This window comes from Triticum urartu, chromosome 2A (genome assembly GCF_056163025.1).
Source record: "Triticum urartu cultivar PI428250 chromosome 2A, HENAU_Tu73, whole genome shotgun sequence".
Classification (NCBI taxonomy): domain Eukaryota; kingdom Viridiplantae; phylum Streptophyta; class Magnoliopsida; order Poales; family Poaceae; genus Triticum; species Triticum urartu.
In genome coordinates, this window is record NC_141874.1 from 111,031,561 (window position 1) to 111,047,906 (window position 16,346).

Genomic DNA, 16,346 nt, shown 5'->3' on the forward strand with positions numbered 1-16,346 from the left:
GGGGGAGAGGGGCGGCGGTGGGGAGAGATCGGGGCGGCGGCGCTGGTCTCCTCGGGAGAGACCGGGGCGGCGGTGGGGGGAAGAGGGGCGGCGGTGGGGAGAGATCGGGGCGGCGGTGGGGAGAGATCAGGGCGGCGGCGCTGGTTTCCTCAGCGCCAGGCGGCGGTGGGGAAATCTGAGAGAGAGATCGAATGAGAGAAAGGGGGTGCTCGGGCTGTGTAGGTTAAGTCAGACGTGGCATGCTGACTGGACGAGTTGACCTGGTCAACATGTGCTGACTGGACCAAAACCAGGGTCAAGGCGAGACAGGGGGTAATTCGTCTGGTTTTGATAGTTGGAGGGTGCAACTTAGACGGTATAATAGATGAGGGGTGTATATTAGACCGACCAAAGAGTTGAAGGTTGATATATGCACTTCTCTCTTTACAAGAAACCGGACACTATTCAACAGGTACACGGAATTTGGAGGAGAACCCGCCTTGCAATGCCGAAGACAATCTGCGCGCCGGACTCGTCGTCATTGAAGCCTGGTTCAGGGGCTACTGAGGGAGTCCTGGATTAGGGGGTGTCCAGATGGCCGGACTATACCTTCGGCCGGAGTCCTGGACTATGAAGATACAAGACTGAAGACTTCGTCCCGTGTCCGGAAGGGACTTTCCTTGACGTGGAAGGCAACCTTGGCGATACGGATATGTAGATCTCCTACCATTGTAACCGACTCTGTGTAATCCTAGCCCTCTCCGGTGTCTATATAAACCGGAGAGTTTTAGTCTGTAGGACGAAGAACAATCATACCATAGGCTAGCTTCTAGGGTTTAGCCTCTCTGATCTCGTGGTAGATCTACTCTTGTACTACCCATGTCATCAATATTAATCAAGCATGACGTAGGGTTTTACCTCCATCAAGAGGGCCCGAACCTGGGTAAAACATCGTGTCCCCTGCCTCCTGTTACCATCCGACCTAGACGCACAGTTCGGGACCCCATACCCGAGATCCGCCGGTTTTGACACCAACACATGGTTGCAATAAATGTACTCATTTTCCACCTTTTAGAACTCTTTCTGGGTTTTAGTTATGCGATTCTGTCATTAAAAATATAACAATGACCTTTACGATTCGTATAAATGTAATGCATCACCAGGCGCGGCGTGCCGCCGCGCGAGCTATGCTAGTATCATTCTATGATATCGAGCCTCCATCTACCGTTTTTCATTTTCCCATGCTGCCGGTTGCCCAACAATCGACGTGTTTTTTTTTTGTGATGACCAACTAGGAACGTGTATTTTTTTGCGAGAAGGGTATGATTTGAGTGCCCGTATTTTGAAAGCAATTTACTACTCGACAACATTGATCCTTGATGCTGAGTTGGGGAACCATCCCTCGCAGGTCTGGAGGTTCATTGCAGAAGGTAGAGACACTCTCGAATTGGGGCTCATAAAAACGGATTGGTAATGGAGAGGACACTGACATATGGTCGGATAACTGGATTCCTCGAGATTTCAAATTACGACCATGGTGTTCTAAAACTACAAATCCACCACACCGAGTTACTGATTTAATTGACCACAACACAACATCTTGGGACGTTGCAAAGCTAGATGAACACTTCATAGCTATGGATAAAGAGGCGATCCTAAATATCTCTCTTAGCTTGCGGGTGCAGGACGATTTTTGGTCGTGGCACTATGATAATAAGGGAGTTTTCTCAGTGAAATCTGCGTATAGATTTCTGGCGGCAACAAAGAAGCAGAGAACGGATTGGCTTGAACACAAACCGGGCCACTCGGATATTGAGGCAGACCAAAAATCTTTGGCTAAGGTGTGGGGCTTGCAAGTGTCATCGAAGATTAAGGTCTTTGCATGGCGTCTTGCACAAACGTCCCTCCCCATAGGTGATGTCCGGCACCATAGAAAGATGACCGATTCAGCAACTTGTTCCCTTTGTCATTCAACGGTTGATTCTTGGAGACATTCTCTCTTCGATTGTTACATGGCGAAGGCGGTTTGGGTACTTGCGGTCGAAGAACTAACCGATGTTATTATCTCCAAACGCTCTGAGGACGGAAAGCTATGGATCTTCTGGTTAGTGGATACACTCCCTCCGGCAGACCTCACTCGAGTGTTGGTCACGATGTGGTCTATCTGGTGGGCTAGGAGGTGAGCGATACATGATAATCAATTTCAGAGCCCAATGAGCACATCTTGTTTTGTTACTAAGTTCCTGGAGGATTTGGAAGCAGTTCTGTCAAGGACTTCTACTCCTAGGGCCCGTCATGCAACACCAGGGGAAGTTGCATGTAAGGGCCAGGGAGCCGAATGAAATACAAAGGGATCTGCATATGACAGGAACAAGACAGCGCCAAGCTTTAGGCTGGCCACCACCATCACAACATGACACTAAGATAAATGTTAATGGCGGGCAGGCCAGTAGTGGAAAACTTGGAGCAGCAGCAGCGGTGTATAGAGACAAGCATGATCTATTTCTCGACGCCTCAACGGTCGTGTATGATGGCCTTGTTGACCCGGCGACATTGGAGGCACACGCGTGCAACAAAGCCTTATCCCTAGCGACGAATCTCTAGGTTCAGTCCGTCTGCATTGCTACTGATTGTGCAGAGGCAGTGACCAACATTTGATTCTTTGCTCCATGCCGTTATGCAGCCATACTCCGAGATATTAATCATCGTAGGGAAGCATTTCTTAATCTGGAGTTTGTTCATGAAAAGAGGGTACACAATGGAGAGGCTCATTCTCTTGCAAAGGCAGTTTCTTCCTTACCTCTCGGGCATCCTGTGTGGCTTGATGTTTTGTCCAATATTATCCGTATTTCTATGAACTTGGATGTTTAGTAAAGGTTTACAGTTCTAAAAAAAGAAGATAAAAGAACCATGAGATTGTCTTAAAAAAAGTATCAACTTATTCGATGGTTATGGTTTTTGACCACTGTAAACCGAATGTACACCAGACACTAAAACCCGCCTAACAATCATACATTGAACAAACAAACAAATTGGTTAAAACAGTTTGGTTCGATTCGGTTTTCCAGTTTTTGGTGTGATAGTGTCCATCCCTACAGACAGCTAGGTTCAGATGAGGTCAACATTGATCTCAACCAAACTACAGTTTCTCACCTGGAACAGAGAAACAAAAAGAGTTTTGAAGAAATGGAATTCCTAAGATTCCATATAAAGGTATTCTGTCACCGTTTAGAGCAAATGAATTTCTACCCTAAGATTTCATTTCAAATTCCTACTGCGAACATCTCAGTTCATGTGGTTCTAGACTTTGCAGCAAACTGATTGTAAAAAAAAAAGAAGCTGATTTTGCAGTCTATGCCGTTTAGGTCTACATATATGTAATCTGACTGATATCAAAATGGAAATCAGATGATGCTGGTTAGACATTCTATTTTCTTTTTCTGTTTTTTTTGTATACTTGTGTTTCGAGTTTGTGCGTCCCAACCCTAAACTTCCCACTTCCTCCTCCGCCGCCCCTCTCCCGCGCCTACCCCCCTGCTCGACCCCCCCTCTGCCGCCGCCGGCGCCGCCACGAAGCACGGGGCCGATGGAGGTCGACGGCGAGGCCCGCCCGTTCCTCCTCTTCTCCAAGCCCAAGTCCAGTCGCCGGACCGAGCCTCAGCCCCAAGTCCAGTCCCAGCCGAAACCCCCAAAACCCGACCTTTCTCCCGCCGTCCAGACCGACCACGGCGGCTCTGGCGACTCCGACGACTCCGACGACTCCGGCTCCGACTCTGACGCCGACCCGGCACCCACCGTCGAGACCGACCACGGCGACACCTGCAGCGCGGACGGCGCCGCCGCCGACGCGCTCGCCTCCTTCGCGGACCTCGGCCTGTCGGAGTGGCTGGTCGACGTGTGCACCTCCCTGGGTATGCGGCGCCCCACGGCCGTGCAGCGGCGGTGCATCCCGCGCGCGCTCGCCGGCGAGAACGTGCTCGGCATCGCCGAGACGGGCAGCGGCAAGACGGCCGCGTTCGCGCTCCCCATCCTGCACCGCCTCGGCGAGGACCCCTTCGGCGTCGCCGCGCTCGCGCTCGCGCCCACGCGGGAGCTCGCAGCGCAGCTCGCCGAGCAGTTCCGCGCGCTCGGCTCGCCGCTGGGGCTCAGGTGCCTCGCGGCGATTGGAGGGTTCGACTCGCTCGCGCAGGCCAAGGGCCTCGCGCGCCGTCCCCACGTTGTCGTGGCCACCCCCGGCCGCATCGCCACGCTCATCAAGAACGACCCTGACCTCGCCAAAGTCTTCGCCCGCACCAAGGTTGGCATTCGGTTACTCTTTTAGCAGTCATACGCCAAGATATAGCAACTACTTGCTTGCCTACTTGTGCTATGGCCTGCTGTCATGTACAACCGCACATCGAATTTCTCATCCTGACTCAAAATGCATATGGTTTGCTGCTATTAGAAAGACAAAATATGCCCATATAGTCGCTAAACTTGTATGTCGTAAAGATTTCTGTAGGCAATGTTAGTGGTGTGTTATCTTGCAAATAGTAGTAGAGATGTTATGCTATTTGACTGTCATAAGAACCTATAAATGATGTGCTGCTTTTTTTTTGTGATGAATCAAGGTGTTTTGTCAGTATCATGATGCGAAGAAACTATTGGTAGCACGCCTTTGTGCTAAAAACACGTGATTCGACTGAAGTTTAGCAGATTTCTTGTGCTTATGTCTGATGTATGCTCCTTGTGTGTTTTTTGTGCGTGTTTGTCTCTGTGTGTGTGTGTGTGGGGGGGGGGGGGGGGGGGAGCATAATTGATATATGAATTCTATTTGTGCTCCTTGCGTAACATCGAGATGCTCCTTAAGTGGTTCATGATTTGGTCTGTGTGATCACCGGAATTTGAGTGATCTTTGTTCCTACAGTAAGCAATTAACTGCATCTCAAGCATCTAGAATTAGCTAGGTTACTCGGATACCGATAGTGTGATACAACTTTTTTTTCTGAATAGTGCAGATACCGCGATACATTTGTATATATGAAATAAACATTTTAAAATATAATAACAATAATTATATATGAAAAGAAGACAGTTTACTACCAAGGAAAATGCACCGTAAACATTGTCCTAGGTTTCTTCAGGCACTGAAACTTCGATTTGAAGCTGCTGAAGAGTAGGGCACGTCACATTTGGGCACGATCCGATCCCCTTATTGGACATCTTAAGCAAATGTGCTTTAATTCTTCTGTAGCTACCTCTATATTCATGAGTACAATACTTGCATCTGAATCACACACCTCCACCTCCTGCACCTCTTTCTAAGATATCCACAAAGGCTTGTTACCTAGATCATTTGCCGGCACATCCTAAAGTAGTGTGAAGCACATACAACATTATACAATGAGAAGACCAACTTAGCAAACAAAGGTTATAAAGGGTGAAGTCTCACCATGGCCAAGAAAATATTTCCTCTCGCTTCAGAGCCTGGGAGGAACTGAAGGAGATGGAGGCGATGCTCAGGTCTGTCAGTGGAGCAGTTGCTAGCTCTTTCTTCTCAAGTGCGGAGCTAGATGGGGGAGAGGAAGCAAGGGAGCATCAGTGGCGGCGCACAGATGCGGACAGGGAGCACCGAAGGCTGGCCCTCTTCTTCCTCGCCGATGAGGCCCTGCCTGGTGCTCTCCTTCTCCGGTGCGGCGGCGCTCAGACCAGGGGAGGAGACAGCGAAGGCCACCTTCCTATCCCATGTGGTGGCTGTGTGGCACTCAGGTTGGGATGGAGGCACGGATGTGTGAGAACGAGGCAAGAAAGGGGGAGGGGCATGCCGTGGGTATGGATAGATGGGTTAGGGTTTTCCCGTGTCGCACCGGTATCGGGGTGTATCCCACCGTTATTCTTTTTTTTTACTTATTGGAAAATAGAAAATCGCCAGATATGTATCTTGGGGCATCCGGAGGTGTCCCCGTGTCCAGACGTATCTAACCTCCAATATGCCATATTTTTGCCGTATCCATGCATCCTAGAATTTCTAGTATTTCCTCTTCCGCTAGTTTCAGGTTTCTAATGTATGCTGTCTTTTCTATTGCAGTTTCTTGTGTTGGACGAGGCAGATAGAGTTGTAGATGCCAATTTCGAGGAGGACCTCAAGGTGATATTTGATTGTTTGCCAAAGAAGCGGCAAACATTTCTATTTTCTGCGACAATGTCGGATAATCTGCGATCTTTGCTTGAGCTTTCGGGAAGCAAGTCGTACTTTTTTGAGGCATACGAAGGGTTCAAGACTGTTGAGAACTTAAAGCAACAGTATATCCATATACCTCCGGATGGAAAAGAGCTCCATCTTCTGTATCTCCTGTCAAAAATGAAGGAAGATAATATACGTTCAGCCATTGTATTTGTTTCAACTTGCAGGTATGCTCCCCTACACCATAACTATTCATTGTTCCTAGTAATAGGTTGCATAGAGTCATAGATCCTCTCATGAACCTTTTTTTTACGTAAAGCAGAAGTTTGCTGTTGATTTTGTTTTGAGTGCCAAATTCAGGATTTGTTTTGTTATTATGCACGCATCTCCCCAAGATATGCCTATTTCAGTTTACCTGCTCCTGCAATTGTCAATCCCTGTATTCAGAAGTCCCTCTGAATTATTCTTTTGGTTAGATCAGTCTGATGGAATGCTGCGTGTTACTCTTTACGTTTGATTTGTAGACTGTTTAAAGTTCAATGCTCTCTTGAGAAGTTGCTGAAATCACTTATATTATCACATAGGACATGCCAATATTTGGACTTTGTGTTGCAAGAGCTTGGTCGACCTGCTGTTTCTTTGCACTCTCACAAGGCTCAGTCACAAAGGCTTTCAGCGTTGCATCGTTTTAAGTCTGGTCAGGTCCCTGTGTTGATTGCTACCGATGTGGCCAGTCGTGGGTTGGATATCCAAACTGTTGATCTTGTTATCAACTATGACATTCCAAGGTATCTTGTGCTAGCTTTATTTCAATAGTAAGTCTTCCTCGCCAGCACATTTTGATGAATGTGAATACCTGACTGATGCGTGTGATGATTTCTTTTAGGTTTCCGCGTGATTATATCCATAGGGTTGGGCGAACTGCAAGAGCTACCAGGGGAGGGCTTTCTATAAGCTTTGTGACCCAGGTTTGCTGAATGTCTGAGTTTTGATGATGTTTTACCGTGATCCAGTTTTCATTTGCCCTCTTGTATTTGAAAGAAAAATCCACCTTATGAGTCTTCTCCTCATGTCAAACATTGATGGGTAACGGATCCAGCAATTTGATATGTACCGATAAAAATATATGGAGGAGCTTTCCATACAAACTAGAAAACTCGAAACTACTTCTAACTTCTAAGTAACTTGAAATACTTCAATGGCAGAAGCAACTAACCTCCAAACATGCACGTTATCAGAAACTGCTCTTTGCCAGTTATGAATTTTACCTCAGAGAATTCACTCTTTTGCAAAGTAGGATGGCAGAAGCAACTAATCTCCAAGCATGCACGTTTATCAGAAACCGCTCTTTGCCAGTTATGAATTTTACCTCACAGAAATCACTCTTTTGCAAAGTAGAAATTTTACCTACCAGTTGGCTCTTGTATATGGAAACATGCAGGAGTATATTACAAGTGATCAAATAAGAAATGTACACAGTAGGAGTGCAATAAATTTTCTGATGAAACAGTGCTCTTGTTTTCATGCGTTATGTTAACTTATTAATTCCCAATGAAAACTGTGTACTTCTTACTAAAACCTGCATGCTGATTGGGATGTCTCTGCAGAGGGATATATGTCTCTTACATGAGATAGAAGATGACGTGGGAAATCGATTTGATGCATACGAGTGCGACGACAAAGAAGTCACCAAAGATATTACAAAGGTGTGACAACTGGATTCGTATATGTGCATATGGCCGAGTGCTAATCTTTGTTTGTCTTCTTAGTCTTGCATCTGGACAGCTATTCTAGTACCCCCAGTTTACGACAGAGATTTCTTCTGGGAACTAAAATTTTTACTGGTCAATGAACCATTGAAGGTATTCAAAGCGAGGCGTCTCGCAAACATGAGGATGGCGGACGAGGGCCACGAAGACAAGGTCCAAGACAGGAAAGACCAGAAGAAGAGAGACCAGGCGAGAAAGCGCAAACACGACGAGTGAAGTGAACCTGGCTTGAGACGGCTCACGCGTTCCGGCTTGCGTTGTGGACCAACTGCTGCCCCGTCGCAGACACCGGGCAGTCAGGTCCGCCCTGCACACTCTGACATCGTCCTAATCGATGCGAAGTTTTGTAGTAGCTAATTCATGTTGTAAATCACAATATCTAGTTATGCAATCGTAACATTGAGCAGATGATGCTGTGACCGTCTGTCGTGGCCCCTCGAATAACCTCAGTATGCTGTCCATTTTTATCCAGGGACTGTTTGGCCGAAGCTTGTGCCTGACCGCGGTGCTGTTTCTAACTCACATGATTCCGCCCCTCAAAAAAAAGAAGAAACAACTCACATGATTCCGGTGTTAGAACCAAGCGGCTGCTGCTCATCCTTTTAGTGGGGAAAAAAACTTCGCCTTGCATCTTTTAGTGTTGTTTGACCTGCAACATGGAGGGAGATTTTGAAGACAAAAAAGGAAAATTACGGCCTATGATCCGATGCAAACATCGGTGGGGGAGTCCCGTGGCTCAGATAACGCCATCTGCGTGGGCAGCCGCAACAACTAGCTGATCGAAGTAGACTTTTTTTTTTGAGGCAGGCTGAACGAAGTAGACGCCGCGGCGAATCTGCGAACGGGACGTCACTCCATGGGCCGACCTCCTGCATGCAAGGCCCAAACCCAACACAGCCTACTTCTTCCGTGGCCTTTCCGGTGAAGCGTGCGACGGCTGCAGCGGAACGAAGGATGGGACATAGGTGCCCGTTCGTTTAGTCCCACCTCGCCTAGCTGAGGGAGAGAGGCGAGGGAGGTGGGCTACATAAGAGCGGGTGGTGCGGGCGGTGGAAGGCACGCAGCTGCGTGGTGAGCACAAAGCGAACTATTCTTTCGCCTTTTACTAAAGAATACCGTGTGCACGCCACACTAAGCAGCATACGCTAATTTTTGAAGGGTGTCTTCTTCCTGTGAGAAGGCCCCACCAAGCCTGAATTTCAAAATTTTGCTTTTCAACGGTGTGTTTTCCTCAGGAAGACCCAAACAATCCCGATTTTCAAATATTTTTCATGTATTCTTATAAGTTCTTTCCTGAATGCGTCTCTGTTTTTGTACTAGTTGCTGGTTTTAATTCATGCCAGAAAGAAAGACGTCATTCGTTAAGCTCCAACTGTTTCCTTTACAAACAGACTGAATGGCCGGTCAGTTCAGTATTTGTCTGCATCTACGCATCCTCTCTGCGGCCGAAGCAACTCCTGTTGCATCTTCAGCCTAGCTGCGAGAGACAGAGTCTTCGTTGATCTATTTCACTCCCCCGAACATGCTAATCGATTTCTGTTAGCGGATGAAGAGAAGTGTAAAGGACTAGCTCGTGGTAATCTAGTCTGCTATCTCGCTTTGTGAAGCATGCTATCTGTGGATTTCCATAGAGATCGCCCTGGCGTAGTAGCAAAGACTATGTCAAACTGCGTGTGTTCTGTTAAAGAAAAGAGGGCCTACAAACTTTGTAACTGAGTTTTCAGCATACAAATAAAGATGACTACATAAATCGTTGTGAGCAAGCACGGTTGAACGCAGCAGATACATGAGCTTGTTCCACATGTACGTAAGTACCAGCTCGATGAACAGCCGGACAGATAAAGAGTTTGGTCGACACAAAGGATGCGAACCACAAGCCTGAAATGCTGTCATAGCACTTTCGACTTCTGAAAGTCAAGCTCATTTGGTGCAAAGTCTCTCCTATGCACTGACCTCATCTAGTATCAGATTCTTCCTCTTGCGTTTCAACTTGGGAATGAAATCCCCTCGATGCGTTTTTTTTTTGAGACAAAAATCCCCTCCATGCGTGCTCTAGCCTTCTAGGCGAATCTACCGTGCGCTCACAGGCAGCAAAATTTCCACGCGCAGGCCGTCGCACGATCGCCCGAAGGGCACGGCTCCTTTGGGCCGCTGGCGTCACTCCTTCTGGGCCGAGCAATTTGAAATGCAGAGTAGCCACATGTAAAATGCATATGTGGGCTTTGATTGTCCTCAACATAAAAAAGAGTCTGTGGGCTTTGCTGACACGGTAGGGGAGGAGCCAAGGCAGAGTAGTGATGGTTTTCGTTTAGTCCCACCTCGCCCGGGCAAGGGAGAGAGGGGAGGGAGCTCGGCTATATAAGAGGGCGTAGTGCGAGTGGTGAAAGGCAAGCAGCTGCGTGGTGAGCACAAGGCGAATTATTCTTTCGCCTTTTACTAAAGAATACCGTGTGCACGCCACACTAAGCAGCATACCCTATTTTTTGAAGGGCGTCTTCTCTCTGTGAGAAGGCCCCAACAAATCTGAATTTCAAACATTTTGTTGTATTTGGTCAAAATGTCTTGAAGAAAAATTGTTTGCTGTAGTGATGGTTGGTAACCAGCAATTCCAATGTTATGGAGGTCGTTTGGAAAGACTCATTGTACTCGCTGGTTCTTTGTCTGGGCAGTTATGGAGGCTGCCAACGACCGGAGCAGGAAGGACCGGGAGTGGTATTGCTGAATATCCCGTGGGCCTTATCACTTACAAGGCCCAAACATGCAAAGCTAGACAGTTCGACTGAGTATAAATCAAAATGTTTCTAAAAAAAAGGTATAAAAGAAGAAGAAGAAACTAACCTCGACAGCTGTAGCCGAGTCTCTTCCACACACGAACGTGCGTGAGCTGAGCGAGGTGAATTTCGCATGAGGCTACGCTGCCTTCTCCTTAACACATTTCACATGTGGCCCTCGTTAAACGTTGAGTCATGGCGAGGCAGTGAACCTTTTGTCCATGCGAGCAAATGTCGCGGTGAAATCAAGAAGACGCGTGTTGACCTCGTTCGCGATTGCGGGAAACAAATGTCGGGATCGGGCGAGAGATTCCGTCAAATTCCTTTAGTTAGCCCATTAACATCCTTCCATCCATCCATCCATCCCTAATGAGATGCTGAAGGATAAACTTGCCCTGAAGAAAAACACCATGCAGAGGATAATGAGATGAGAAGCGCTGGGTCGCTGTCGTTTGCTTACTTCATGAGAATGGAACGCGGTTGCTGATGGAGGCCAGTCACATGATGCTCGCGGTGTTAGGGCCTTATTGGATTGTCATTTTCCACACTTTTACACCTGTAAAAGATACAAACCTCAATCAGTCGTTTTCATTTCCGGTTGAAAATCACACATGGCTGGTGATTTACACTTGTAGATGTAATACGGGTGTATAAATTTACCCCTATTCCAAGCGGGGCCTTAGACGTAAGACGGAACGGTTTGGTTGGTTTGTCCGCGATGCCGACGTACGTCCGGGCGGTCGATCGATAGCTACATCCATCAGTAGGCTGGGTTAGCGATCAGCTTCAAGCATGGAGGGCTTCCAATAATTGCCATTCATCCGCATCTTCCTTGTAAACCTCATGCAGACTCTCGATGGCCTCAAGTCAGGATAGTACTCTATAATACTAGCAGCTAGTACCATATCGTATGATCTGTAGACAAGGATATATAGCGCGCGTGATTTTGTATGCGGCATCGCACTACAAACAACTGCTACCGAATCAAGGACGATCGGAACAACACCGAGGAATCTCAAAGCTAACGTATTCTCTATGCGAGTCGTCTCCCGAAGAATATGAAGCTAGCTGCACACGTCACCAGGATACCGCAGCCCCCAAAATCCAAATGCGTACTGCACGCTGCAATTAGTCTACCGCTCGAATAAAGAAGGGGCTCCTAATCGTTGATTAATGCGGCTAAACAGCTGGACTCCTCGTTGGACAAGCTGGAGCCTCTTGATCCCTACGTACACACGCCATTCTTAATGCCCAATCATGCTACTATAGTAGTACATGCAGTTGCTTACTTTCAGTTGTTATCAGTGGTGGTGGTCCAATAAAACAGTTCATGGAGAAGGCAGGCCAGTGGCTCAATCCAATCCACATCGATCTCCCTCTCTTGCCTGCCTACTCATCTGGGATTTCTTTGTGTTCTTTCGTGTATTATTAAGTCAGACGGGTTAGAGGTGTACTTTTAACCTAACATCACAAACTAATACTACTACTATTCTTGCTTCTTGGGGATGATGCATAGATCAGCATCAAGATCTTGGAACAGCGGCCTGGAGTTGAATGCCGGGGCTGCCTTTCCCAGCTGTCCTGTGTAGAGGTGGTACCTGCTGATTATTGCTTGATCTGGATCGATCTGTGCAAATAATTGTGTGCACTCATTAAACTAGTAGGTCATAGGGACATGTTAGATCGTTTCAATCTTGTAAGCTACCGCTGAAGAAAGTGGGAATTTGTCCGGTTATGCACTGGGTTTCACCGATGAAATTGTACTACATGGCTCCCCAGAAAATATATCAAATGGGTTGCTAGTGTTTGTGTTTAGCTTTGAGGCAGAGCTGACATTTTTTTCTTTTGCCATGATGAAACTTTACAAGCATTCAAAATATTTATCAATTTTTGCCACACAAAAATAATAATTTATTTTTGATTTTTCAGGATTTTACTATTAGCTCATTTAAGCTCGCGAGTAGAAGAGGATCTTCTGTACCCCTGCAGCAAACAACGTCTCAGTTTTCCCAAGATTCAGGAATCACATGTCCTCGTTCAGAACCTCATATTCGGGAAATCCTGGTGAACTTTTATTTACGGGGATGCAACGTGATATCCAGCTAGCGTGCGGCCAGAGCATCTGCACGACTGCAGCACCACGTACAGTACGCCGCCGGTCAGTCGTACGGTTGTACATTCAAGTACTACGGGTGGGTACGGTGTCCTTTGACTTGTTCTCTCGCTGTCCTTGGCGTTTGGATCCAATATACCAGCTCGGATCTGCTAGCTGTTCTCTTCTGCGTGCATGTGGGGCTCAAACTCATCATGGTCGGCTCTGCTTTGCTGCAAGAGTTGCTACACATCTGCCTCTTGGGTTTTGAGTTTTGACCACCGCGTGCACGCGTTCCTGACCTTGCATTGCGTCCACACCAAGCACCTTGCCTAGAATGATTTAAGCTCGATGAATCAATTTGTGGTTGGATGGTTACAACGCATGCGGTTTATGGGTCGGTGTTGGAAAAGCCCTAAGCTCAGCGAGCCCCGCTCCGGTGCTCCCCCCTAACCTAATTTTCGAGGGGTATTTTTGTCCTCGCGAGTTTTTTTTCTGGCCCGTCGTAGCCCAGATCCAAGCCCTGTCTAGCCCTGTATAACTCAGACCGTATACGTACAGTACCCTGGTCCAAAAAAAAACATCACACGACCCCATGTCCACGTAAGACCTGTCGAATCCAATCATTGACGCAGCTCCATCAATCTCGCGAGCATTGACGCAGCTCCATCAATCTCGCGAGCATTGACGCAGCTCCATAAGTCATGTAGTAGATCTGCAGCGGCGGTTATCTCGTCGCCGGCGATCTCGTCGGACAGCGGGCGCGGCAACGTTGTGAATCTCCAACGAGCGCGCACAGGTACCGCATCTCGCGTCCCCCCTCTAGTCTCGCTCGCGGCAACATCGAACGAACTGCTGCCGCCAGTGGTAGTGGTTAACCTAGCGGGGCGGGTAACCTAGCTACCCGGCAGCGCATGCGATCGTGGATCTTGTTTTGGTAGTGCTTGTCCTCGTGATATGGGTTTCTTCAGTCTAGGGTTCACGTAGCGTCGGTTGCCGTCGGTTGTGCGTACCACCACTATCGTTATTTGATGTGGCGGCTAACCTAGGTATCCGGCGGCAGAGGTAATCACAGATCTAGCTAAGTTTTGAGATCGTGCAGTTCCTTGCGATTGAAAGTGATCACGACGGGTGTCGTGGCCATCTTCCTTACTAGGTTTGGCAGATCTGAACGGCCTCGATTGGGGTTGTTTACATAACATCCGTGATCGTGTGCTATGTGTTGTATATTTCATCATTGATAATGTTTGCACATGTGATGATACATATTATTTGTTGTAGGAAATGGCGGACGAGGAGTTAACTGATATCATGATAGACATGGAGTTTGAAGAACTGATGAAAGACTGGATAGAAGATTGGTCAGATGGTGAAAATTCAGATCATGGAGATTGGTCAGAGAATGGGAACAAATGGGACGATCTTAATGTGAGTGGCATTGTCATGTTGTAATTTTTTGGTGGCATCCAACAACATTAAATTTTTGTGTTGAAAATTTATAGATCGATGAGGTTGATGATGATCAGGAAAACAACTCGAAGCTCTCGAATGAAGATTACATTAGTCAGGTACGGAAGTGAAATTTTTTGTTGGCATGCAAATTGAATTTCTTCTGGAATATTATATGATAAGTAATTATGTATTTGTGTTGTATTTTCAGCTCATTTCCGAATGTCATAATGCGTACGACTATTACGGTGAATCCGATGCGGAGACGGGCCTTAACAATGAATCATTAGATGCACCTGATTCTGGGGAGTCGCAGTCGTCGGTCATCATGAGTGAGGTATGTGTGTAATCAATGTTCTATGGAAGTAATGTTAAACCATAGAAAACTGTTTTCATGGCTATGGTTTGATTGTGTAGGTGACACAAGATGATGGGGCAAAGAATGTCCAAGATACTACCAGTGCAGATGATAAGAGGGATATGTTCATGTAGATAATGAAAATGACTTTTATGTCTCACGATGTTGCGTATGGTTTCTACAACAGCTATGCTAGAGATAATGGTTTCAGCATTAGAAAGAATAAGGTCAGGTATATCAAAACCGAGTCACATCATATGCGTTATAGGCGGTTTGTTTGTTCCAGACAAGGAAAACGTGACAGCAAGTTGCTAACCGAGGAAGGACATAGCCGTAGGCTCAGAGCCCAGATACGCTGCTTTTGTGAAGTGCACCTGACTGTCAAGTTTGACCAAAAGCATGGGGTTTGGTATGTTGAAAGTTTTGAGAACAAGCATAGCCATATGTTGGCAGGACCGGACGAGGTACCTTTTCTTTGGTCCCACAGAAAAATCAAAGAGTACCAAAAGCATGAGATAATGTCCATGGGAGCTGCAGGGATTATAATTCACGACATGATGGATTCCTTCATCAGCAAACATGTATGGTACGGCGGTCTTGGTTTTACCAGGCGTGAAATATACAGCCTTTGCGCCAGGGAGAAGAGGAAGCTGCTTTCAAAAGGTGATGCTGCCACAGCCATAGGCATCATGGCCAGTAGGAAACAGAGGGATTCTAGCTTCTTTTTTGAGTACATGCTAGATAAGGAATGGCATTTGAATAGGATGTTCAGGTGCGACTCTCAGTCTCATCATGACTATGAGGACTTCGGCGACGTGCTTGTATTTGACAGCACGTACAAGATGAACCGCTATGGTATGCCATTCATACCTTTTGTTGGTCTTAACAATCACCGGAGGACCACTGTTTTTGGTTGTGCCATAGTTTCGTACGAGACCGAAGAGACATACGTGTGGATGCTGTAGAATTTTTTAAGGTCCATGTGTCAAAAGATGCCGAAGAGTGTAATCACGGATGCCGACGCTGCGATGATCAAGGCAATTCGCGAAGTCTTGCCAGACGTGTGGCACTGTATATGTACGTGGCATATATAAAAAAATATGAAGATTCACCTCAGTCACAAGTCCTTGAAAGAGTTCCGAACTCTTCTGTACTACAGCACGTCCACGGCCACGTTTGAAGAGAGATGGCACGCATTTTCCAAAAGATGGCAGTCGAAAAAAACTGTAACATGGTTGAGACGGATGTATAAGAAGAGGAGACTGTGGGCCGCGGCTTATCTAACAGAGGGGTTTTGGCTTGGCATGAAAAGCAACTAGCGGAGTGAAAGCCTGAACTCATGCCTTCACCTCCACCTAGACGGTGAAATGACCCTGGTGGATATGATTTTGCACTATGAGAACGCCCTTGTATGTATCCGTGAAAACGAGGCGTGAGATAACTGCACGGCCTCATAGAGTTTATTGGTGCCAGTTACTAGCTCGAGGGAACTTGAGATAGCTGCTTCTCACGTCTTCACTCCAGCAAACTTCTATATGTTGCAAGATGATCTTAGAAAAATTGGAGGCATGGAGATTGTAGAAATTAAGCTGGGAGACGGATCACAGCAGTACATCGTGGCCTGGAAGAATAATCGGAAGCGTCGTTTTTTGGTGGAGTATACACCAGTAAATTCCGCAGAAACTATAAGATGCAGCTGCAGAAGAATGATTCGAAAGGGTCTACCTTGCAAGCACATATTCCATGTACTGAAGCACTTGAACAT

The 16,346-nt window shown here is 46.9% G+C and overlaps 1 protein-coding gene and 2 non-coding genes across 3 annotated transcripts; all 3 read left to right on the forward strand.

The window, feature by feature from the left end:
• Positions 1-3,447: 3,447 nt before the first annotated feature.
• RH36 (RNA helicase 36) lies at positions 3,448-8,378 on the forward strand. Its single transcript, XM_048699261.2, has 6 exons — positions 3,448-4,276; positions 6,047-6,369; positions 6,727-6,930; positions 7,029-7,110; positions 7,750-7,848; positions 8,005-8,378. The coding sequence occupies exons 1-6, from the start codon at positions 3,566-3,568 to the stop codon at positions 8,125-8,127; spliced, it is 1,542 nt and encodes a 513-aa protein (XP_048555218.1). The 5' UTR covers positions 3,448-3,565; the 3' UTR covers positions 8,128-8,378.
• A 595-nt stretch (positions 8,379-8,973) lies between these two features.
• Positions 8,974-9,093, forward strand: LOC125541997 (U5 spliceosomal RNA). The gene has a single exon (XR_007297783.1). It is a non-coding gene; the product is annotated as a U5 spliceosomal RNA (small nuclear RNA).
• A 1,211-nt stretch (positions 9,094-10,304) lies between these two features.
• Positions 10,305-10,424, forward strand: LOC125542003 (U5 spliceosomal RNA). Its single transcript, XR_007297788.2, has one exon. It is a non-coding gene; the product is annotated as a U5 spliceosomal RNA (small nuclear RNA).
• Positions 10,425-16,346: the final 5,922 nt, after the last annotated feature.